Source organism: Equus przewalskii, chromosome X (genome assembly GCF_037783145.1).
Source record: "Equus przewalskii isolate Varuska chromosome X, EquPr2, whole genome shotgun sequence".
In the NCBI taxonomy this organism is placed as follows: domain Eukaryota; kingdom Metazoa; phylum Chordata; class Mammalia; order Perissodactyla; family Equidae; genus Equus; species Equus przewalskii.
The window spans coordinates 432,501-456,460 of NC_091863.1; the positions used below are offsets into that span (position 1 = coordinate 432,501).

The 23,960-nt window shown below is 56.4% G+C and overlaps 2 protein-coding genes across 6 annotated transcripts in view; both read left to right on the plus strand.

The window, feature by feature from the left end:
* Positions 1 to 7,423, plus strand: part of CSF2RA (colony stimulating factor 2 receptor subunit alpha) — a 14,529-nt gene extending 7,106 nt beyond the window's left edge. For all 3 annotated transcript variants that reach the window (XM_070603575.1, XM_070603574.1, XM_070603576.1), the window contains 11 exons: positions 1 to 132; positions 965 to 1,107; positions 1,489 to 1,612; positions 2,400 to 2,529; positions 2,625 to 2,794; positions 3,418 to 3,551; positions 4,074 to 4,103; positions 4,579 to 4,726; positions 6,366 to 6,462; positions 6,752 to 6,833; positions 7,159 to 7,423. The exon at positions 1 to 132 is cut by the window's left edge and continues 147 nt beyond it. In XM_070603575.1, coding sequence (XP_070459676.1) covers positions 1 to 132; positions 965 to 1,107; positions 1,489 to 1,612; positions 2,400 to 2,529; positions 2,625 to 2,794; positions 3,418 to 3,551; positions 4,074 to 4,103; positions 4,579 to 4,726; positions 6,366 to 6,462; positions 6,752 to 6,833; positions 7,159 to 7,254 — 1,286 coding nt within the window. In that variant the 3' untranslated portion in view covers positions 7,255 to 7,423. The remainder of the gene's footprint in view (positions 133 to 964; positions 1,108 to 1,488; positions 1,613 to 2,399; positions 2,530 to 2,624; positions 2,795 to 3,417; positions 3,552 to 4,073; positions 4,104 to 4,578; positions 4,727 to 6,365; positions 6,463 to 6,751; positions 6,834 to 7,158) is intronic.
* A 5,471-nt stretch (positions 7,424 to 12,894) lies between these two features.
* Positions 12,895 to 23,960, plus strand: part of IL3RA (interleukin 3 receptor subunit alpha) — a 28,084-nt gene continuing 17,018 nt past the window's right edge. For all 3 annotated transcript variants that reach the window (XR_011535754.1, XM_070603572.1, XM_070603573.1), the window contains exons 1-11: positions 12,895 to 13,101; positions 14,611 to 14,704; positions 15,164 to 15,306; positions 17,100 to 17,226; positions 17,344 to 17,473; positions 17,603 to 17,784; positions 18,075 to 18,208; positions 18,799 to 18,822; positions 19,433 to 19,568; positions 20,223 to 20,325; positions 20,703 to 20,784. Coding sequence is in view for 2 of the 3 variants with exons in the window: in XM_070603572.1 (XP_070459673.1) it covers positions 13,081 to 13,101; positions 14,611 to 14,704; positions 15,164 to 15,306; positions 17,100 to 17,226; positions 17,344 to 17,473; positions 17,603 to 17,784; positions 18,075 to 18,208; positions 18,799 to 18,822; positions 19,433 to 19,568; positions 20,223 to 20,325; positions 20,703 to 20,784 (1,176 nt within the window). In the remaining variant the exon portion in view is untranslated. The remainder of the gene's footprint in view (positions 13,102 to 14,610; positions 14,705 to 15,163; positions 15,307 to 17,099; positions 17,227 to 17,343; positions 17,474 to 17,602; positions 17,785 to 18,074; positions 18,209 to 18,798; positions 18,823 to 19,432; positions 19,569 to 20,222; positions 20,326 to 20,702; positions 20,785 to 23,960) is intronic.

Here is a 23,960-nt window from a genome sequence, read left to right on the forward strand (position 1 = left end):
TCCTCTGTTTTTTCCCCACACCGTCCGCCCGGGGAAACACCACCGGTCCCCACGCCATGGGGCCCCTGGCGCCGGCCATTGTGCTGTCCGTGCTGCTGGACCCGGCCTTCCTCTTGACGCGGGAGCTGCAGGGTGAGTGTCCTGAAGGTCGTGACCCCTTCATGCCAACTCCCTGGTGCCCTCGTGGGTGTGGTTCAGGGTCGGGTGTTAGGGAGCCATCCCCGGGGTCGGGGGTCGGGGGTCGTGACATGACCCTTTGAGAACGGCCGGGACGCCCTTTGCTCTGGTGAGTTTGGACTCACCTCGGGAGGGCAGACACGTCTTGGCTTCACTGGGTGAGACTGGAGAGTGGGGAACAGAGAGGTCAAGCAAACTGCCAGAGGCCACACAGCCGGTCCGTCTCGGAAGTGGATTGGGATCCGCGAGGAGGACGAGCCCCCAGGGGGAGGAGGGAGGGGGGTCCAGAAATCCAGGAGGCACCTGATTTCCTTTTAGGGCCCGGGGACCTGGGGGAACGGGGTCAGAGGGCGGAGGGCGCGGCCCCGGGATTAAGGGTCACCGCGAGCCCCAGGCGCGGCCAGGAAGTGATCAATAACTGATCGATCGCTTCCATTTTTGCTCCCACTTCCCGCTTAGGACCAAGCAGAGGAAGGGAAATAGGGTGCCCTCTAACCAACCCCATGGGACGCCCGTCTTCTGGGCTCTGAGCCACCAGCCTCCAGTTGGCCTCACTTGATGGATCCTCCTTTACTGCCAGTGTAGACGTGTCCACGTGGAGAATTGGGGCCAAAGGGGCCGGGGCAGGAAGGAGAGATGGGAAAGGGAGGAGATTCTGAGCACGTGCCAATGTCCTGGGGCCACCTGGGTGATGAGGGAGAAACGGGATCTGGGAGGTGCCCGTCGCGGGGAGGGGGTGGACGGTGTAGACGGGGTCGTTGGTGAATCCGGTGGCGGCGTCTTTCAGATCTTCCGAGCGCAGCCCCCGTCCCCAGTCTGCGCGTGACCTTCGACCCCCGGAGGCTGGAGCTGACCTGGGACTGCGACGAGGACCCCACCTACGTCGAGTGCGTCATGCTGCACCCGGACAAGGGCCCGATTTCCTTAAAGGTGGGACGGGTCCAGGGTGCCAGGTTGGGGATGGGACGTGGGGGACGGAGGGAAAACGCCCCGTCCAGCGGCCCGACGCCCTCGGGGGGCCGGGGGGGGTCCCTGAAAAATATGCAAAATTACCCTAAAAGGAAAGGGGGTGTTGCAGGCGGATCGGAGCCAAGAGGTTTGTTGAGTGACTTGCAGACCTTTTGCAACTCTTCCAAGGGAGTTGGGGGTCAGAGGTTGTGCTGGCGTCTTCGAGGCCAGCTGGCCCCCCGGGGGCACACATTTCTCGGAGGCACACGGATGACACCACGAGGTCAATGGAAGATGGAGCGATGCCAGGGTGTGACAACAGACGGGCGTTCATTGATTGACTTTCCGATCGTGTCTTTGTAGCCCTGGAAGAAAGAATGTCGCTGCGTGTTTCCGGACTGCGCCCTGCACCAGGGCGTCACGCTGACCGTGACGGTCAACACCAGCCAAACGCAGGTTTCGGAGAAGCTCGTCTACACCAACCCAGGTGGGGGAAGCGTGGCGGGGACCCACTGGCGTCAAGGTAGATCCGACTCCTTTTTTTGACCCTAAGGAGATAGAATCTGCATGTTGGAAGTGTAGATATTTAAGGCGTGAGGCATGATGGGATGTCCTCACGCTCAGTCAAGCTACTAACACGCCCACCATCCCACGTGTTTCTGTGTCTGAATTAATCCACTTAGCGTGATGCCTTCCACCTTCGCTCACGTGGGCCCAAATGGCAGGGTTTCCTCCTTTTTCCTGGGTGAGTAATGTTCCCTCGTATATATTGGCCATCTGGGCGTGTTCTCTGGAAAAAATCTATTCGAGTCCCTTGTCTATTTTTTAATCAGATGATTTGGGCGTGTCGGTTTAGTTTTTGAGGAAGATTGGCCCTGAGCTAACATCTGTTGCCAATCCTCCTCTTTTTTTTTTTTTTTTTTTTTTGCTGAGGAAGACTGGCCCTGAGCTAACATCTGCTGCCAATCCTCCTCTTTTTTTTTTTTTTTTTTTTGCTGAGGAAGACTGGCCCTGAGCTACCATCTGCTGCCAATTGTCCTCTTTTTTTTTTTTTTTGCTGAGGAAGACTGGCCCTGAGCTAACATCCGTGCCCATCTTCCTCTACTTTCTATGTGGGACACCTACCACAGCATGGCGTGCCAAGCGGGGCCATGTCCACACCCGGGATCCGAACCGGCAAACCCCGGGCCACCAAAGCAGAATGTGCGAACTTAACCACTGAGCCACCGGGCCGGCCCCTGGTCCACCCTGGTTTGGTCTCTGCGTGTTCGCAGGTGGCGAGGGCACCGCCGCCCAGAACTTCTCCTGCTTCATCTACAACGTGCACTTCATGAACTGCACTTGGGCCCCGGGCCGCGCGGCCCCCGACGACGTCCAGTATTTCCTGTATATACGAGACTCCAAGTAAGCGTGGACGGGCCGTGTAGACGACCGTGGGGGACACGCGAGGACGGAAAACCGCGTCCTGAGGGTTGTCTGAACTCTTTGGGGTCTTGCAGGAAGCGGGAGAGGGAATGTCCCCGTTACGTGAGCGACTCGGGGACCCACGTGGGGTGCCACCTCGACGACCTCTCGGGATTGACCTCTTACAATTACTTCCTGGTGAACGGGACCAGCCAAACGACGGGGATCCAGTTCTTCGATTCCGTTTTGCGGTCCAAGCAAATAGGTGAGAACGAGGACCCGAGGTTTCAGCACTGAGTCATTCGTCAAACGGAGTTTGCGTGAAATCCGTGCAAGGGTCCTGGGGCCACTCTCACCGATGGTCACAAACTGACTGCGTGACAGTGGGGAGCCCAGAGTCTGGGGTCAAAAGGTCGAGGGAGGGGCTGGTTGTCGGGGAACCGGCTCTGGGATGGGGGGGGGGGTTGGGTCTCTGGGTTTCACCTCTGACCTCGGGGAGGGGGACAGGGTGGAGACTGAGTTCAGTCCCCAGAGGCCCAGGATTTCCTGGATCCTGACTCGGTCACGGAGCCTCCGGAAAACCCCAAGGACGGGGGTCGGGCAGATGTGAGTTCCAAACGCTCTGTGGCCGTGAGAGCGATGGCACCGGGCCCAGTTGTGTAGACGGGAACCGGCTGTGTAGACATGGCTGAGAACGCCTTGGGGCCCGCTGGCTCAGTGGTTAAGTGTGCACGTTCTGCTTTGGCTCAGGGCCAGTCTTCCTCAGCAAAAAAAAAAAAAAAAGAGGAGGATTGGCAGCAGATGTGCACTCAGGGCCAATCTTCCACAGCAAAAAAAAAAAAAAAAAAATCAGCCTAAAGTTCACGGGGCGCGGGGCTGTCTTTGCAGAGAGGTACAGCCCGCCCGCCAACATCAGCGTGCAGTGTAAACCCTCGAGCTGCCTCATCCGCTGGGAGAGGCCCAGCGCACACTTCCGCCTGGACGACCGCGACTTCCAGTACGAGCTGGTCATCCAGAGACAGGTGTGTAGACGCCACCCGCCCGCGGGGAGTGAGGGGGGCCCGGGGCCCGGGAGGCGGGCGCGGAAGAGGCGACGCCGTGTGGACGAAGGCGGGTGCGGGAGGTGTAGACAGCGTCCTCGGCCCGAGTAAGGAGGCCAACGACCCAGCCGGGCTGTGAAAGCCTGCGGGAGGGTGTAGACAGCTGGACGCAGCTGCGGAAGAAGGAGGAGCGTGTATGATACGGCCTCCTGGGCGCAGTGTAGACAAGATGGATCCTTTGCTCCATGTCCTCCTGGACCCAGCGTAGACAAGGGAGAGGCCTCACTTCATGTCCATCTGGACCCAGTGTAGACACTCCCTCCTGTGGCCAGGTTCCGATCCTGTCTACACGGTCGGCTCCAGGGTGAGTGTGGCCAGGAGGAGCCCGGTCTTCACTGCCCGGGGCTGTATTTCCCTCGACAGGCAGTGTGGACGAAACTCGGGAGAAACCCCCCCCAATCGGGAAAAGTCAACCTTCTCTCTCTTTTTTTTTTTTTCTCTCAGAGCCGCACCCAACCCCCTGAATACCCGATGGTGAGTTAGAACTCTGACCCCGAGTGTCCGCCCGGAGCTGGAGCCGGTGTTAGTCAAACGGGCACGCGCACCACGGGGTGGGGAAGGCGCTGAAAACCGGGGCTGGGGGCGCTCTCGGGTTTTGTGCAGTCAACAACGTGGGCGCACGTCCATGGTCTACACTGCTGGGGCCCGACCTTGATCCACTTGTCACGTCCCACTGGGTGAAATTTGTCCCGTTCCTCGTACCCCGTGGACCCGCCCGTCCTCTTCCTCTTGCGTCCGTGTCGGCCCCCAAAATACCCCTTTGAGTATCGAGATTATTTCGTCCTTCAAGGCCCCTCGGGTTTCCAGACGGGACCCCCATTTGGCGCCGCGAGCACGACTTTCGCGCTCCGACTGGGGGGAAAGTGGGTTTGGATCCTTCTTCCGTGTCCGTCGTACCATTTATTATTTTTTTTAAACGCGCCCCCAATTCCGTGTTTTCTGAACCCAGAGGATCGAGGTGCCGGGCGACTCGCAGAATCAATACATTTTCCCGAGTCTGGAGCCCAGACCAAAGCACACGGTGAAGATCAGGACGGGGGACGCCCGGGACGCCCAGGACCCCCGCTGGGGCGCCTGGAGCCGGCCCGTCGAGTTCGGTAGGAATTCTCCTTTTTTTTTTTTTTTTTTGGCTGAGGAAGATTGGCCCTGAGCTCACATCTGCTGCCAATTCTCTTTTTTTTTTTTTTTTTGCTGAGGAAGATTGGCCCTGAGCTCACATCTGCTGCCAATTCTCCTTTTTTTTTTTTTTTTTTTTGCTGAGGAAGATTGGCCCTGAGCTCACATCTGACGCCAATTCTCCTTTTTCTTTTTCTTTTTTTTTGCTGAGGAAGATTGGCCCTGAGCTCACATCTGCTGCCAATCTTCCTGTTTTTTGCTGAGGAAGATGACATCCAAACGGGGTCTGTTTCCTCCTAACGAGGAGGGGAGCAATTCCAGGCACGAAACTGCCCGGGAGCATTTCAAGGGTTTTAGGGAGCGCTGCTGGGCGGTGTTTTTTCCCTGCTCCGAGATCAATGAGTTTCGTAACGGCTGGTGTGGGATTTATAGGAAACCCACGGCGAGCACTGTTTCGTGAGCTGAAACAGGGACAGGCTGTGATCGATTGGCCGTCTTGCCTTCGGCGCTGGCTTTTTTTCGGCCAGGACGCCAAAAGCGGGAATAAGCCGAGAAAAAAGACATAATCTGGACTTGATCGGAATCCACAGACCCTCGCAAGACAGTGGAAAATCGACCCGCAGAGCAGGAGGAAATGTTTGCAGGTCGGGTGTCGGATCAGGGTCGAGTAGCCAAAATATGTAAAGTGCTCTGAGAAGTCAATAGCAAGAGTAGGAACAACGCAATTTAGAAGTGGATTTTAAAAAAATGAACAGACAGGGGATGGCCCCGTGGCCGAGTAGTTAAAGATCGGGACAGATGTTAGCTCAGGGCTAGTCTTCCTCAGCAAAAAAAAAAAAGAAGAAGAAGAAGAAAGAAGATTGAGAAAAGATGTTAGCTCAGGGCTAATCTTCCTCAGCAAAAAAATTTTAAAAATTAAAAAAGAAGAGGAAGAGGGCAATAGATGTTAGCTCAGGGCTAGTCTTCGTCAGGAAAAAAAAAAAGGGAGAAAGATTGACAAAAGATGTTAGCTTAGGGCTAATCTTCTTCAGCAAAAAATAAAATGAAATAAAATAAAGAGGAAGATGGGCACAGATGTTAGCTCAGGGCTAGTCTTCCTCAGCAAAAAAAAAAAAAAAAAAAAAAGGAGGAAGATTGACAAAAGTTGTTAGCTTAGGGCTCATCTTCCTCAGGAAAAAATAAAATAAAGAGGAAGATGGCAATAGATGTTAGCTTGGGGCCAATCTTCCTCAGCAAAAGAAAAAAATTTAAAAAAAGAGGAAAATGGCAACAGACGTCAGCTCAGGGCTAGTCTTCCTCAGCAAAAAAATAAAAATAAAAAAAGCAGGAAGGTTGGCTCGTTATCTGTTTGTATTGAAAAACAATCTGCCAACAACGGCCGACACCCGATTTGGTGACTGACCATCGTGATAAAATTGGGGGTTTTTTTTCATTGGACTTTTGAGCAGAAACTGATAAAAAAAAAAAAAAACACGATATTCTAAATTTTTACATTATCAATTATTATAAAAAAATCACAGGTGAATTGTACAAAGTGCTGATGTGCGATGATAAGTGAACCCCGGCGGTCCGGGATCCACTCAAGGGCCCCCCCCCCCGCGTGTCCCCCTGTGTCCCCAGGCTCCGAGGACCCGGATGCGGGGGTCGTGCACGTGTACGTGCTCATCGTGCTGGGGACCCTGGGCTGCGCGCTGGCGCTCGGCTGCCTGGTGAAGAGGTAAGGTGGCGCGGGGTCGCAGGCCCCAGTGCGCAGGGGCGGGGTACACGGGGGTGCTCACTCCCCATGAGGCCCCTTGTGGGGCCACCCTAGACGCTGCCAGCTCCCCGAGCCCGTGTGGACCCGTCTTCCTTCCCAGACGTCCGTCGCGTGCCCAGCTCGGCACGAGCAAAGGCCCTGGGGCCGCCGCACATGCGCGCGCACCTTTGTAGGATAATGAATGCTCGGTTCCCCACGCGCATGCGCGGCACACTCTGGCGTTCCCTGCGCACTCTTCCGGTCCCCGCAGGTTCCTCCGGAGACACAGTCTGTTCCAGCCGGTCCCGCGCATCAAAGACAAACTGAACGATAACCATCCGACCGACCTCCAGGTGCGTCCAGGGGTGTGCGGGGTCAGCCGGGATGGACACACGGGGGGGCACAGCGGCCCTGGGAGGGTCCCGTGAGGCCCCCGTGGGTCACCCATCACGTCCGTCTCCCCTGCCCCTTCGCTTCCGAGCTCCATCCTGCCCCAGGACCTTTGCACCTGCTGTGCCGTATGCCCTGCAGGGACCACAGGCGCTTCCCACAGGCCATCCTGCCCATCCTGCGGGTCAAGGTCGCCCGTGTAGACGTGTCCCTGATCCGTCTCTACACCCCCCCCCGACCCCGGCCAGCCGTCCCCCCGGGTCCGACACCCTGTCCTCCTTCCCTCAGGACGTCTGGGAGGAATTCCCGGCGGGGGCCGGAAAAGCCGAGCACGAAGAGGTGGTGACCGTCCAGGAGGTCGACAGAGCCCCGGTCAGCGGGTGAAAGGTCACGGGCACCTCCGGCCCCCAGACACCCCGGAAGCCGCCCGGGTTTCCTCAAAACCGTTTTAAGCGTTTCTGCAGCTATTTTTCTACTTTTTATTAAAAAAATAAATGTGAAGTTTGGCCAAGAGGCTTCCCGATGGGGGGCCGGAAAAAAGGCCCAAAGCTTAGAGATTTGACCCCAATCTATGAGGTCAGGGCTGCGGACCCTCCCGCTCCCCGCTCTTCGAGGGACCCTGGTGGTGGCATTGGGGTCACCCGCGTCTCCAGCCTCGCACCCCGTGGATCTGTGTAAAGCGTCTCCCTGAGGTCTGGCAGTCACTCAACAAACGCTCAAGCCCGAGGAGGGGAGGCCAGGGACTGGACAGGCCGAAAGGCGCGTCCCCTCTCCTTGGAAGCTGTGCCCTTTGGTGGCCCCGACGTGGGGAAAAACATCCTACACACAGGAAAAAAAAAAAAAAATCTGGAAATAACTCCAACGGCAAACCGCGGGCCCCGGGCCATCTCGAGGACGTTGCGAAATTGAGGCGTTTTCTTTTTAGGGTTCCCGCTTTCGCTTCCCCTTTCCACCCCCCGGGCCTCTCCCTCCCCTCTGACCCTTGACCTCTGTTCAATGCGGACGTCCCGTCTTCACCTGGGCGGATCTGCTATCAGTCACTCACACTCTAGTACGAATTGGTTGCCTTCTCTTCTTAACGGTGAGCGTCCACGGTCTGGTTTCCCGCTCAAGGCGTTTAAACGCGGAGGGAGGGGGCGCTGGGGGTGATTTTTTCGGGGGGTTCGGTGGACGTTTTTTGGTGCCCCGGAAATAACCCCACGAAAAAGAAATTTGGGGAAATGACACCTCCTGGTCTGTCCCCGTCCAACGGGGCCTCCAACACGAGTCATTTTCACCGAAATCACAGGAATTTGTTCCCGATGAGGAGGCTTGCGCCGTGTGCACAGGGGCGCTGGGACTACCCGGGTGGCAGGGGCCTTAAAACAGGAATGACCCTTGCCCTCGTCCTGGGTGCCCCCCCCCCAACGGGTTCCGGGGGGCTCTGGGGTCAGAGGGCGTGGGATGGTGTGTCCCCCAGGGGAGTCCAGGGCAAAGGTCGTGACCCGCATCCCCCGGGGTCAGATGGACGGAGGCGCGTCCTCTGGTTTTGGCCGCAAAAGCGGGCGGACCGCGTGTCCGAACCCCCACATCCGGGGTCTTGGGGGCCCGGGGAGCGGACGGCGTCCACACTGCGTTCGCACTACCACCACCCTGCACGGGGCGGCTTCTCCCAGCTGCGTCCGTGGGACCATGCGGGGGTCACGTGGGTCCCCCCAAAGCCCCGTCCCCTGGGGTGTCCGGGGACCCCAGACCGGGGGGCGGCTGGGCCCCTTTTGGGAGCAGGTCCGGCCGCCTCCTCCAGGAAGCCCTCCTCTCCATCCTGGATTCAGGGCCGCCTCCTCCAGGAAGCCCTCCTCTCCAGCCTTGATTCAGGGCCGCCTCCTCCGGGAAGCCCTCCTCTCCATCCTTGATTCAGGGCCGCCTCCTCCAGGAAGCCCTCCTCTCCATCCTGGATTCAGGGCCGCCTCCTCCAGGAAGCCCTCCTCTCCATCCTTGATTCAGGGCCGCCTCCTCCAGGAAGCCCTCCTCTCCATCCTTGATTCAGGGCCGCCTCCTCCAGGACGCCCTCCTCTCCATCCTTGATTCAGGGCCACCTCCTCCAGGAAGCCTTCCTCTCCATCCTCCCCTTCATCGCAGCTGCAAACACCCCGTCTGCAAATAACACGCCGATCTGAGGTCCTGGGGTGACGAGGTGGACCTGACCTTTGGGGGGGACGGGGTTACACCCCAAACAGCCCCCTTAGGACGAGTCCCTGTCCCCTCACACCCTGCGGGAGCCCCTACCCCCCAGCCGAGCCCCACTCTGCCTCCAGGCTCCACCTGCTCCCCCGCCACCCCCATTCCATCCACTTCCTCCCGGAGTCGGTCAACAAACATCTCTTCCTCCCGAAGTCAGTCAACAAACGTTCCTTCCTGAAAAAAAAAAAAAAACCGGCCAACAGACGTTTTAGGCTCCGAGTCCACCCGTGTCCACGCCTCCATCGCCCCTCCCTCGGCCCGGTGACGTCACCCCCCGCCTCGCTGGGCGTCCTGGTCCCGCAGGCGCGCCGTGTCTGGTCTTTCCTATAAAGGGACCCACATGTCGGGAGATCTTTAGGGTCCGGGTTGTTTGTAGCCGGGTGCCTGTGACCTTCGACCCCGTCCTGCTGTGGGTGGGCAGCTCGGGGGTTTTGCGGGTCAGCCGCGTGCAGTGCGCGGATCTACCCGTTTCCGTGTCCGTTTCCCACGTGGACGGGGCGTTTGGGGGCGTTTCCCGGCCCGGGCGATGTTCACAAAGTGGCTATGCGACATTGAGGTCCGGGTGTAGACGCCGTGACCCTCCGTGGGATGGTCTCAGCGGTTGGGGGGGGGCCTATTTGGGACCCACAAACGCGACTGAGACTTAAGGGGTCTCCCCATCTCTGCCCACAAATTTTTATTTTTTTTCCTAACCCCCCGCCCGCCCCGGGTTTTTTTTAAACCATTGAACGCCTCCAGCACCCCGTGAATTTCCGGGTGCCTCTGTGGAGTCCCCAGGTTCACCCATCCCCAGACAACCTGATCAATTTTTTTTTTCCCCCCCCCTGAGGAAGATTGGCCCTGAGCCAACATCTGCTGCCAATTCTGGTTGTTTTTTTTTTTTTTTTTTGCTGAGGAAGACTGGCCCTGAACTAACATCCGTGCCCATCTTCCTCTACTTTATATGTGGGATGTCTACACAGCATGGCGTGCCAAGCGGTGCCACGTCCACACCCGGAATCTCAACCGGCGAACCCCAGGCCGCTGAAGCAGAACATGCGCACTTAACCGCTGCGCCCCCGGGCCGGCCCGTCCTCATCACTTTTTAAAGCATCAGCTAATTTACCAAAAATCGTATGTTCCACATTCATATTTGCCAAGGGAAAAAAAAAAAAAAAAAAAAAAAACCTCTTTTTTTTTTTTTTTGCACGTTTGTGAGTTATTTTGTGTCCGTGTGTACGACGCCCGGGACATGTCTGGCCCCGTTCGGACGGGGGTTTTTTTTGGACTCGGTTCTCGGGGTTTTTCCAGATGCTTTTGTCAGTTTTGACGGCACGAGTCTCACCTGCGCGGAAACGATGCGAAATCACACGGGAGACGCGGCCCCTCCACGGGGCTTCCCACGCTCAACAACACGGAGTTCAAACAATTAGTAGATATTAGAAGGATGACAGCAAAGCTGAAGAATTAATAGTCACAGAATTATTATAGCAATTCTAAATAATTAATACTCTAGAATCATTGTAACAATTTTAAATAATTGATAGTTAGGATGATTATAAAATTTTAAATAATTAACAGTTATTAGAATGATTATAAAATTTTAAATAATAGTCATTAGAATGATTATAACAATTTTAAATAATTAATAGTTATGAGAATGATTATAAAATTTTAAATAATAGTCATTAGAATGATTATAACAATTTTAAATAATAGTTATTAGAATGATTATAAAATTTTAAATAATTAATAGTTATTAGAATGATTATAAAATTTTAAATAATTAATAGTTATTAGAATGATTATAAAATTTTAAATAATTAATAGTTATTAGAATGATTGTAAAATTTTAAATAATTAATAGTTATTAGAATGATTATAAAATTTTAAATAATTAATCATGATTAGAGTCGTTATAACAATTTTAAATAAGTTATAGAATCATCATAGCAATTTTAAATAATTAATAGCTATTGGAAGCATTGTAACAATTTTAAATAATTAATAATTATTAGAATGCTTATAACAATTTTAAAGAATTAATAGTTATTAGAACTGTTATAACAATTTTAAATACAATTATTACAATCAATAATTTTAATGACTAATAATTATAATTATTATAATAATATAAAATAAATAAAAATTGTTAAGGGTCATTACAATAACGTAAATAAATAATAATTATTTGGATTATAATAAATTTAAATAGTTAAGAAATATTAGAATCATTATCCTGATTTTAAATAATTAATAACTGTAGGAATCATTTTAAGAATATTAAATAACTATTATTGAAATCATTATAATAACTTTAAATAATTAATTGTTAGGATCATAACAATTTTAAATATTAATAATTGCAATCAATAATTTTAATAACAAATAACTATTAGAATAGTTATAAAGTGTTTAATAAATAATAGCTATTAAGAATCATAATTTTAAATAATTAATGATTATAATTATAATAATTTTAAATGATTAAATTGTTATACTAATTTTAAATCGTTAATAATTAGACTCATTGTAATAAGTTTAAATTATTAATAATTATAGGAATCACCATTAAAGTGTTCAATAATCATTATTGGAAGCATCAGAATAATTTTAAATACTTAAAAATTGTTAGAATAGTATATTAATTTTCAATAATTTATGCGTTGGAATCACAATGCTGACCTTAAATGATTAATACGTATTAGAATCATCATATGAATTTTAGATAATTAATAACGATTAGAACCGTTATACTAATTTTTAAACAATTCATAGCGATTGGAGTCATTCCTCTAATTTTCAATAAATAATACTTCTTGGGGCCATTGTTCTAATTTCAGACGATTAATAGCTGTTGGCGTCATGGCTCTGATGGTCAATAGGTAATAACCAGGAGAAGCATTGAGCGAGTTTTAACCCGGGGATTCTGCGCGCCGGGTGGGCCGCCCCTAAGCAGCATCCGAACGCTCACAGTTCTGCGTTTTCTGCGGGTCGTTGTTCCCCAAAGTGAGTTTTTGGGGAGCTTGACGGGCGGCCGGGCTCGGGGTCTTCACGAGCCAACTCGGTTTTGGCGACGCGGATCGTCCACACGGCCCCACATCCCCGCCCTTCTTGTCGGGTCCGAGACACGAGCGGGTTTTTCCTAAGGGGCCCCCGTGTCCTCGTCTCCACCGCCGCCCTCCGCCCCTCCCGACTGGCTCCAAACGGCCACCGTCTCTGGTTTGGACAACGAGGAGCGGGGGCGGGTTTCAACTCTGCTTTCCCCTCCTCCCTGCAATCCTGGCAGCCGGGGGGGCACCAGGAGGAGGTGACACTACATTGGGGGACCCCCCCCGCACCCCCGACCCCAGGATTCCAGGGTTCCACTCATCTCAAGAAGTGGGTTGGTCCCCGTGCAGCCACCTCCCTGGGCATCCGGGTCTCTGTGGTCTACACCCGCAGGATAGAATCGTCGAGGAGCGCAAAGACGGAGCCAGCCAAGCGTGTTTCCTGGAACGAGGTGCTGACGGCGCCCTTTCTGGGGACCCCGGGAAGGGGGGTCCCCACCCCAGGAGCACAGAAAGGGGGTCGGGTCTGAGTCGCGGTCCGGAAAGTTCCAGAACGTGCACAGCGGACCCAGACCCTGGGCGCCCCGAGTGTCCACCGAGGGGCCGGGAGACTCTCCTGCAGAAAGCGGAACCCCGACGTGTTGATAAGAACCTGTGGGCGGGGGGCGGGCTCCGTGGTGTAGACGGATGGCTGGCCGGGTTCGGACACTTCCTGTCTGTAGAGACGATAAGGGCGGAAAGGAAGAGTCAGGTGATAGGAGGCGGGGCGCGTCGGGAGAGGCTGACCCGGAGCCATTCGTGAAGGGACACAGCGAGAGGAGAGCGTCCACACTGCAGGCGGCGCCGACAGCCTTATCAGGGCCTTGATTCCGAAGGCCGGCCGCCTCCACCACGGGGCCACCACCGGGCCCCCCTCAGCACCAGCCGGGCAGGAGGACGGGTCTGGACGGGTCCAAGCGACATGCAGGAAGCTGGCCGACTGGTGGGTTGACTCCTTTCTCCGTCTCGGGGGCCGTTAGTTTGCAGGACCCCGAGACGGCACAGGATTGTAGATGTGGCACCCGAGTGGAGCCTCTGTCCTGGGAAGGCGGGTGGGTGGGTGGCTGTGGGAGTTCCCGAGTGCGTAAGATGGATGACCCCCCAGTCCGGACTGGGATGCGGGAACCGATGGGCGGGTCAGCGAGGGGCCCCAGGAACAGTGTGGGGAAGGACAGGACGGGCGCCAATGCTTTCGAGCTCAAGGCCGCGGACAACCAGCGGGAGCCGGGTGCCTGTCGCCCTCGGCCTGAAAGTCGAGCCTGGGAATCTCCCCTCCCGCGACGGAAACGTTCGTGCACCACGGAGCCGCCCCCAGAGACAACTCGTGTCTCCGTCCGAGAGCCTCTTATCTGCACGACAAGGAAACGCCGTCAGCCGCACGTTTCCTCCCTTCTGCTTCCCATGACTGTCCTTCCGTCACCAAAAAGCCCCAAACCCCTGTTCTTCGTGGAGCCTAAGACGGTGCCCGAGCCTCTGTCGTCTACGTGCCGCCTCGACCCACCTTTTTCTCTGTGAACCCAGGCGGGTGTGGACGGAACTAAAGCTAGTTTTCCCGCGAACGGCACTTTTATCGGTTTAATTTGCAGGTCCCAGGGACAGAATCTAAGAGGGTAGAGGGAAAAGATTTTTTTTTTCTTCCGTTGCTTACAACCTCTGCCCTCTGACCCTCACTGTCCCCGGCCTCCTCCCTCGGGCCGGCCTATCCAGGAGGGTGTCTCGCTCGCTTCGCGGGTCCCCCCAGATCAGGCCGTATAGTCGTCTCTCATCACGTGAGGTTGGCGACTGTGTCAAAAAAAAGGAGAGAAATGGTCCCATCCCGGGCTGGGTGCCCCTCGGCCTCGCTCCCAGTGACCTCTGTGCACCCAGCAAGGTCGTCCCCGTGCCGACCCGTGGGGTTGCAAAGCCGTTAGAAGAAACTGTGCTCAAATGAACCCAACGCCACCCATTTCCAGCCAAGATGGAGACTCTGGCGGAACATTCCACACCCAAGATGGCTTCCGGGCCACACTCGCCACCCAGATGGACGAGGAGGCGGGTGACCCCCCTGCGCCGTCGCTCTTCCCCCGAATGATGCCGGGCACGTCCCCACCCGCGGGGACCGTTGTGAGCGGGTGGAGACGGTGCGGCGGGAAGAGTTGCCTCATGTCCCAAAGCGGCTGCTGTGGGCCGGCGTCTTCATCACGCGTCCCTTATTCTTTTCTCGGGGCTTCGCAGGGCGTTTCGAGCAGGATGTCAAAGGGTATCTGGGGTCACCCGGTGACCCCACGAGTGGGAGCAGGACGGGGGCCTCCCAGGGGACCCGCAGACCCAATGGGGCCGCATGGAACCCCCGCCGACCCTTCACCTTTTGAGGGCGTTGACCCCCCTGGGAAGGGTGGGGAGCCGAGAAGCGAGGGCTTCTGGGGTGGCTGCGATGTGACCTCTGACCTGGGGTGTCCCCGTTCCCGTTTAGGTCCAGCTGTGGGGCTGGGGCGCCGCGGCCCCACTGGATCCCGTCGGCCTCCTGGTGCTGCTGAGCTGGGCGAGCTGCGGGCACCCAGCGCGGGGTAAGTTGAGGCACCAAACCCGAGTGGGGTGTCTGCCCCGGGTGGGCCCCCCCCAAAGCGTTTTCCTAAAATTCAGATTATGGGGTCACGGGGGCGCCTCCCCGTGCCTTTGATAGGCGCATCCCTGAGGACCAAGATGCTGAGCGTCTTCAGCGGGTGGATCCCGACTCTGGGGAAGTAGGTTTTTAAATTTTTTGTTGTTGTTGAGGAAGATTGGCCCTGAGTGAACTACTACCTCTCTTCCCTTTTTTTTTTTTTTTTTTTTGCTGAGGAAGACTGGCCCTGAGCTCACATCTGTGTCCATCTTCCTCTAATTTATATGTGGGGCGGGCCAAGCGGTGCCATGTCCACACCCGGGATCCGAACCCAAGAACCCGGGACCACCGAAAAGTGGATTGTGCGAACTTAACCGCTACGCCACCGGGCGGGCCCGATTTTTTTTTTTTTTTTTAATTGCAGCACAGGAGAGCGTGTCCCCCATTCTGAACATGAAGCTGGATTCGAGGACGAAAACGCTGAGCTGGAATTACAGGCGGAACGTGACTGAGCAGGAGTGCAAAATCGACACGCCGCCCGACGACTCGACCTCCAAGACCCCGCAGGTGAGGGGTCAGGGGTCGGGCCTCGCGGCCTTGCTCCCCGAGAAGCACGGGTGTCCCTGTGCAATGCCGCTCACGTCTCCTCCTCGGCCTGGAGTCCCACTCCCGTGGCTGTTGTGTGGGAGGAGGAAACACATCCTCTATAATCTTAGGTTCCTGGATGGAGGCCTGCAAATTAAAGCGAGAAACGACAGAGGAACGAGGGAAACGGGGGAAACTGTAAAGTCCGGGTCTCGATTTTAGGAAAGTGGAGGCGAGACAGATTTTTTAAAAAAATAACGTTGTATTCGGTTTGCGACCGTTTTCTTCAAGCAAAAAGAGGAAGATTGGCAACAGATGTCAGGTCGGGGCCAATCTTCCTCACCAAAAAAAAAAAAAGATTGGAGCGTATTAGTATTGTTTGTGCCTGACGACGTGCGCCAGCCCCGTGGGTCGTCGGGAGCACCTGACTGTGTGTTTCCTTCTGTTTTAGGAATCTCTGGTCGTGGGTTCCCCTCCTTCCTCCCCTTCTGGGATTTGTTTTGAAGGTTTTCTCCTGGAGGGGGGGAAAAAAAAAGCTGGTTCTTTTGACAAGGAGCAGTTCTAATTTTTTAAATGAAGTCAGTAGGATTTTTACCCTCAGTTTGGTCCCAGCGAATGTGGAGGGACCTTGAACACACGACGCTCAGAGACACACGCCGGACGCGAAAGGACACACAGCGTGGGATTCTGTTCGTAGAAAATGCGCAGAATGAGCAAATCCAGACAGAAAGGGGATTTATGGGGCCGGGTCCCCCATTTTGGGGGGACGCTTGATGCTGGGAGTGGAGGAAAGGGTCCCCCAATATCCTGAATGCGCTCAACGCCGCCACCTCGAACGCCCAGAAAAAGTCGAAACGGTAAATTTTACGTTACGTGGATTCGGCCACAACCAAAAAAAAAAAAAAATTTGAAATTGCAAAAAAAAAATTTTTTTTAAAAACCATAAAAACAGAGACCCGTCGATGCCGCCGTGTTTGCGTCGATCAATCGATCAAAGTGTCCCATCAACCGAGTCATGTCCCACCCGAGCGGAGGACAAAGAAGATGTTGATCATCACCAGGCAGGGGAGCGGGATGCGAGGGCCAGTGCCGCGCAGCCACTGGGAGATGCAGAGGCGGGAAGAATCTCACTGTCTATACAGCCGGGCAGGGCCGACTCCGCACACACGTTTTTCTCCAGAAGAAAAATTAAGGTTTTTTCCCGTCTTTGCGACAAGCGGGGGGGGGCTTTAACTCTTGGGGCAAAATTCCCAGGACGCCAAACCCGCGGGAGGCCCCCTATTTTTTGGGGGGGACACTTGTAGGGGCTGGAATGTCACTAAAGACAGACGCTGCCGCCACCCCGAAATCCACGCCCTCACAAAGAGAAAGAAAACCGGATTATTCACAAAGGAACGTGAAATTTGTGGAAATTCACCCAATGACCCCCAAAAAGAGGACGAACGGGGCCGTTTCTTCGGAGCGGGGTCTACACGGAGGTCGGGCTGTGCGCGTGGCAGAGCCTCAGAGTCCCGCAGAGGAGTCGGGGAGCCTCACATCCGCGTGAGGGAGGAAAAATCCTTCCTGTACACTGTTAGGTTCTTGCAAGGGGGAATGCTAATTAAACTGGTGGGAGACAGGAACTGGAGGAAAGCTGGCTGAATTTTAATAATCATCATCTTATTTTCTGTAATAATTTTATTAATAATAATCTCATGCCGCATCCTCGGCGGGGACCCCCGCGTGGGGCCGTCACGGGGTCCCAGGGGTCCCGTTCTTAACAGCACCCGTTCCAGGTCAATGGGAACGACACCTACTTCTGCGAGTTCCCCAACTCGGTGCTGCACCGGGGGGCCAACCTGACGCTCAACGTCCACTCCGAGGGGGCCGCGTTCCAGGAAGTCCTGGTTTTCCACAACTCAGGTGACGTCCCCAACCCCGTCCGCACCCCGACCTCCATCCAGCGTCGCCCGCCGTCCCCGGGGTTGGGGTTGGGTGTGGTGTGGGTGCAGCGGGTGTAGACTGGTGCTGTCTCCCCAGGCCCGGAAGGTTCCGGGGCCGTGAACTTCTCCTGCTTTATCTACGACCTCCGCTTCCTCAACTGCAGCTGGAGCCCCGGCCCGGCCGCCCCGCCCGACGTCCGGTACCACCTCTACTGGTGGGCGTCCAGGTGAGTCCCAAAAAAACCGGGTTTTTTTATTTTTTTTTTTGGAGAGGGTTTTGGGGGTCGCGTTTCCCGACGGGATCGCCCCAACGGGGGTCCGCGCTCCGGGTTGACCCTGTATTGGGGATGTTCCAGTCACGACCCGGAGGTCGAGTGCGCCCGCTACATCGTGGACCCCGCGGGGACGCGCGTGGGCTGCCACCTGGACGACCTCGGGGACCCCAAGACGACCGACTACTTCTTCCTGGTCAACGGCACCAGCAACCGCACCGCCGTCCGCTTCCTGGACTTCACGCCGTTTCGGGCCAAGCTGATGGGTGAGAGGACCGGGCGCCTTCCGTGTCCCCCCAACACCCACCCCGAGACGCGGGATCCGCATGTGAGGTCTGGGGAAACACGCACGCGGCAGCCTTTTTGTGCTCGGGGAACGGAACAGACGAACAAACTTTGCCTCCAACCTCTTAAGTCCGGTGACGGAGGCGTGCAAATTAAACTTGCAACTGCTAGATAAACGGCAAATGCATGCACATTTTACTCTTAATTGGACTCCTCTGCGAGGCACACGGGTAACTCGTTGCCTCGTTTCCATTTTTTTTTTTTTTCCTAGAGAAGTATCGGCCGCCTGCCAACGTCACCACCGCCTTCAATGGCTCCCACCACGTCGTCCGCTGGGACGACCCCGAGACCCGGTTTGACGTCGCGAGTCATATGCTGTGCTACCAACTGGACATCCGACGACAGGTCTGGACCCCGAACCTCGGCCCCGGGCCCGACCCGAGTCCCTCACACAGGGGAGGAAAACTCACAGGAAGGGAATTTCCTGTTGAGGGAGAAAAAAATCTTTTCTTCCACCCTGTTACGTTCTTTCCTGAGGGTCTGCAAATTAAATCAACAAACGACAGCTTAACAGGAGAGAAAAAGCAAAATTTACTCATTTTCATGTGGGATTTGACAACGGAAGTGACTCCCTAAACAGCTGACGTTAGAGGCTTATCCGCCTAAATGAACAGGGGACGGGGAAGGGCGGGGAAAAGGCTTCTATGGGAAGAGCAAATGGATTTTTTGGGGGAAAGACACAATTTCCGGGCATTTTGCTCTCAGCCTCCTTCCTGGGAGCCCAGTCTCCCCGAGGAGGGAATTCTCGGCGCTCCTCCTTCCCGCCATTTCTTTGATTTTAGGGAACCTTCCAGAAGCTTCTTTGTGCGTCTGTGGGGTCCCCGAAATCTTCAGCTTAAAAATAACCCCCGTAGCCATTCTGGGGTCCCCCTATTTGCCTATAACGCCACAAACGCCGCCCCTTAACTGTGTTCCCTTTGCTGTTTTTCTCACAGGGCAGCTCCTACAAGAGAGACCCCGTGAGTACTCCTGCCTGTGTCTCTGTGCTTGGGCCCCACGCTCACCCCTGACCCCACTCACCCCTGACCCCGCAGCGGCTCAGCTGACGGGTCCCGTCGAGCCCCTTACGGGCTTTTTCTGGGGTCCCGAAGCTGCGTTTCCTTGAAGGCGTCTGCCTCAGGTCGCGTAGTCGGTCATCATACCTCCCGCAGTCGGAGCAACATCCTTCTTCCCGGGGCCGCGCCTGGGCCCCTTAAGGAGTCGAATGGGGTCCCCCCGAAAACTCGTGTCCGCCCGGAACCCCAGAACGGGGCCGTCTTTGGGACGTAGGGTCTTTGCAGGTGTAGGATGTTGAGCTGAGGTCTTCCTGGAGGGGGGGGGGGTAAACTGTAAAGTCCTGGTCTCGATTTTAGGAAAGTGGAGGCGACCTAGATGTTTTATGAAATAACGGTGGATTCGGTTTCTGACCGTTTTCTTCCGGCAGAAAGGGGCAGATGGGCCACAGATGTTAACTCGAGGCCAATCTTCCTCAGCAAAAAAAAAAAAAAAAAAAAAAAAATGGGAGCGTCTTAGTATTGTCTGCGCCTGACGACTTGGGGCGCCCCGTCGGCTCCCGTTGGGTCCCCCCAGGTTTTCCAACGGGGTAGTGACGGGAATCAGTACGTGCTGCCCGGCTCTGCGGTGACGGCGGGGGACACGGTGCGGGCGCGGGTGAAGCACGTGTACGGCAACATCTGGAGCGCGTGGAGCCGGGCCGTGGACTTCAGTGAGTCCCCTGAACCCCACTGTCCCACCCGCCCCTTTTGTCCCTGGATTCAGGGCCGCCTCCTCCAGGAAGCCCTCCTCTCCATCCTTGATTCAGGGCCGCCTCCTCCAGGAAGCCCTCCTCTCCATCCTTGATTCAGGGCCGCCTCCTCCAGGAAGCCCTCCTCTCCATCCTTGATTCAGGGCCGCCTCCTCCAGGAAGCCCTCCTCTCCATCCTTGATTCAGGGCCGCCTCCTCCAGGAAGCCCTCCTCTCCATCCTTGATTCAGGGCCGCCTCCTCCAGGAAGCCCTCCTCTCCATCTTTCCCGTCATCACATCCGCAAAGACCCTCACCCAACCCCCCCGTCACCCATAAAAGCCACAGGCACGAGCGGTCCACACCCCAGGCTGAGGCGGTTGAGTCACAGTTTCCCCAAAGAGCGTCCTCGGAATCAAACGCTCTCTGGCATCCTCGACATTTCACAGTTCCGCATTCATTCCTTTGGCTGCACAGGGCGGCGTTGAAAGTCGATATTCCTGGAGAAGGCAGGAAGGCGCGTGGTGGGACCCGTGGGGCCCTCGTGGGGACGTGTCCGGGGGGGGTGTCTTCGGGGGTGCCGGGTTCGAAGCCGGGCTGGGGTCCCCCGTGACCGTCGGCTCGTCTTCCCGGCGCAGACCGCCCGGAGCCGGATCCCGCGGGCGCGCTCGCGGGTCTGGTGGTGCCGGCGGTGACGGCGGCGGCAGCGCTCGTCGGGGTGCTGATGTTCGTGTGCAAAAGGTAACCCCTCAAACCCCAAATTGGGGTCCACCCGCCCCCCCCCCCAGGGGTGCACCCTTGGAGACGGTCCCTGTGCGCACCCGGGCGCGCCGGCCATCCGGGTTCTAGGGGCAACGGGGCCGGGGCGGTGCAGTGCGCACGGCAGCCACACGGGGGCAGCAGTCGGCAACCTGAACGCCCGGCCGGGGCGGTTCCCAGAGGTCGGCGCCGGCGCAGGCGGTGCGCACGGGGAGGGGCGGGGGACTGCCCGGCGGCGGCGTCCGCATCCCGTCCTCACCCCGCCGCCCCCCCACCCCGGGGATGCAGGACCCCGTGTAGACCCGGCCGGGCGCGGTGTAGACCCGGCCGCCCCGCAGCGCCCCCGCTTCGCTCGGCAGGTTCTCGCTGCGGCGCCGGCTGTTCCCGCGCGTCCCGCGGGTGCGGATGCAGCGCGCTGGGTCCTTCCCGCCCGACCTGGAGGTGAGCGCGCGACCCTGTGACCTCTGACCCCGTGGGCGGTGGGGTCGCTCCCGGGGGGCGGGGGACGCAGGGTGTCCCCACGACGGAGCCCACCCCGCGCCTTCCTTCCTTCTCCGCGGATATCGACTTTCAACGCCGCCCTGCGCAGCCAAAGGAATGAATGCGGAACTGTGAAATGTCCGGGGTGCCCAGAGAGGGTTTGATTCTGAGGACGCTGATCGCGGACGAGGCTCCCTTTGGGGAAACTCTGACTCAACCGCCTCAGCCTGGGGTGTGGACCGCCCGTGCCAGTCCCCCCACCCCCAAACCCGCGGTCGCACAGTCTTCACCGCAGACGTGCGTCCAGGGCGCGCGCATGGGCACCGTCCTCGTGGGGAGTTCCCCGCTGGGCCTCGGGTTTTGGGGTCCCCCCCCATTTCCGGGGTCTCAGATCCTTCCCCGGTGACGTGTGCAAAGCCCCTGTTTGCAAAGACGGTTGCATCTGGGGTTCCGCTGCATGTGAATTTTTGGGGGGCCACCGGTCAACCCGCGACGCCCCCAAATAGGGGCTCCCGATCTGGGCTGGAAGCCGTCCCCCAGGCTCCCACGAGGCCCCGCCGCATCACGTGTTGTTCAAGGTCCGTCCACACTGCAGCTCCATCCCTTTTCCGGGCTGTCTAATATTCCACTGCGTTTATTGATCCGTTTCCCCGCATGGACGGGCCTTGGGGTCGCTCCCCCTGCCGGCCGATGGGAATCGTGCTGTCCTCTTGGTGGGACCCCCCCTACCCCCTCGGGGGGCTGGACGGGGTGGTCTACACTGCGCTGTCTGCTCTTTGTCAGATGACCTGGATCGGGCTCGACCCACCTCCGGGCGCAGAGGAGCCCGAGGACGTCCTCACGGTGGAGGAAACGCTGCCCGTTGAGACGGAACGAGGAGCAGACGCGGCGTCTACACCCGCGCCCGCCATGAACGGTGCTGGAAGCAAATATGTCCTTGGTGCAGTGTAGACACTGCCGGGTTCTGGAACATTCTGAGCCGGCTGCCCTTCGGGAGCAGGGGCTTGTGGGAAATTCCGGGAGTCCGCCCCCCACGCTGGAAAAACGGGGTGCGCGGGGCAAGGATGCAGACTGTAGCCTCCGTGCGGGTGCCTGACGGCCCCAGGAGTTTTTTTTTTTTCCCTTGAGGAAGATTAGCCCTAACATCTGCCCCCAATCCTCCTCTTTTTTTTTTTTTTTTTGCTGAGGAAGACAATCCTCCTCTTTTTTTTTTTCCCTTACTGAGGAAGACTGGCCCTGAGCTAACATCCATGCGAATGTGTGCACGTCCAGTCGCGCCTGAGGAGAGAGACGCACAGCGTCGTTTTTGCAGAACGGAAAAGCACACGGTGGGGGGCCGTTCCAGGCGGGTGAAAAGGCGTGTGCGTGCGCACGTGTGCAGACACGCGTGTAGACGTGGAATCCGACGCCGGGGTGTCGGGCGTGGTTCTCTTCAGACTGTAGCACTTTTCTTTCCTTTTTGGGGGGATGGCGCGTCGGATGCAAACAATAAAAAAACACGTTTTTACGGTGAAAATAAAGTAGTAAATTGGGGGGAAAAATAAAAAATGTGCAAAGCAAGGTTTTTCATGGGAAATGCTGGCCAGCGATTGTTAAGTGACTATTAGAAAACACTTTCCGTGTGTGGCGTTCGGGGCAGAAGTGACGGAAACAGGAGCCAAGCGGCGGGCCGGGCCCGTGACCCGAGGTCGCCTGTGTCGCAACCCCGTGCGGCACCAGCAGGAAGGGGCGGACGCGACATTGCGGTGCCCCCGAGGCGGCCGTGGGGACCTCTGTGCCGACCAGATAGGGTATTTCTCAGAAACGGTGGGTCCGGAGGGGCCGCGGGGCAGAGGCCGGGGTCGCAGCTGGATGTCACGGGACCCGGCTGGTTGTCTCTGAGCCCCGGACACACCACCGGCCCCGGGACAGGGTGGGGGGGGCCATCCCGGGACCTGCAACGGAGGGGGTGCTGGGACCGCTGCAGGAGACAATAGGGGAGGGTATTAGCTCCGTCAGCTCAGATGCGGATTGAGTTTCTTTCAACCCCGCCCGGCGCCTCCTGAAAAAAACTCCCCCCCCAGGGCGCGCGTGGTGGCCTCAGTCTCCCCAACGTCAGGATGCCGTAGGGGCGGCTGGTTCGGGCCTCAGGACGCGCCCCAAAAACCCCACGGAGGGCGGCCAGTGGCTTAAATTTCCCGCCTCCGCTGGTTGGATCCCCTGGTTCCGCCTCCTGTGTCTTGTTTTCTCCCGGTTTCTTGTTTCTCGGCCTTCAGGGCCTTCCAAGGACCTGACAAGGCCTGCGTGCTAACTCAAGGTTTCCACCCGGTGCTCCGCCGAGCCTGTCTGTGTTCTCAGGCGCGGAGTTTTTTTTTCGTTTTGTTTTTTTTGTTTTTTTTTTTTAAAGGCGTTTGTTTCTGACGCCCAGCGTTGCTTGTGTTTCCGGAAGGTTCCGGCTGCTTCTGCGCGTCCCTCACGTTCCGCTCAGTCATGGGGACGCGGCCTGATTGCATCACGACGCCCGGCCCTGCGGGACCCGCTGCGTCAGGGACACGCGTCCTGTGGCACGCCGGAAGGTTCCGGAGAAATGAGTGACCGTTCCTGCTTTTCCTCTCTTTCTGGAAACCCTGTGATTGGCACGTAGGTTGGGGCCAGACCTGTTCTATCATTTTCCTGCCATTCGCCTTGTCTTAGGTTTCTTTTTTTTTTAATACTTTTGAGTTTTTCTCGACTTTCCCTTTCAATGCCTGGATGGGTTTTATCATTGGAACAACCGCAATTTTTTTTTTTTTTTTTTTTGCTGAGGAAGATTGGCCCCGAGCGAATATCTGTGCCCATCTTCCCCTAGATTGTATGTGGGATGCCCCCCGCAGCATGGATTGATGAGCGCTGTGTGGGTTCACGCCCGGGGACCCGAACCCACGACCCCCCCAGGCTGCCAAAAGCTAACCACTAAGCCACCCGGCCAGCCCCGCTTTGTGTTTTCGCATTAATAATTTTTGAGCAGTCGTGGACTCTGGGACCCGGCTCGTTCGGCCGACAGGGTTCCGAGCCCCCACCGTTTGACTCTCCGGTTCGGGCCTCGCCACCCCCCCCACCACCCCCCCCCCCCGTCACCGGGCCCTGAGCGGCCGCAGGAGTCGGGGTGTCGTAACCCG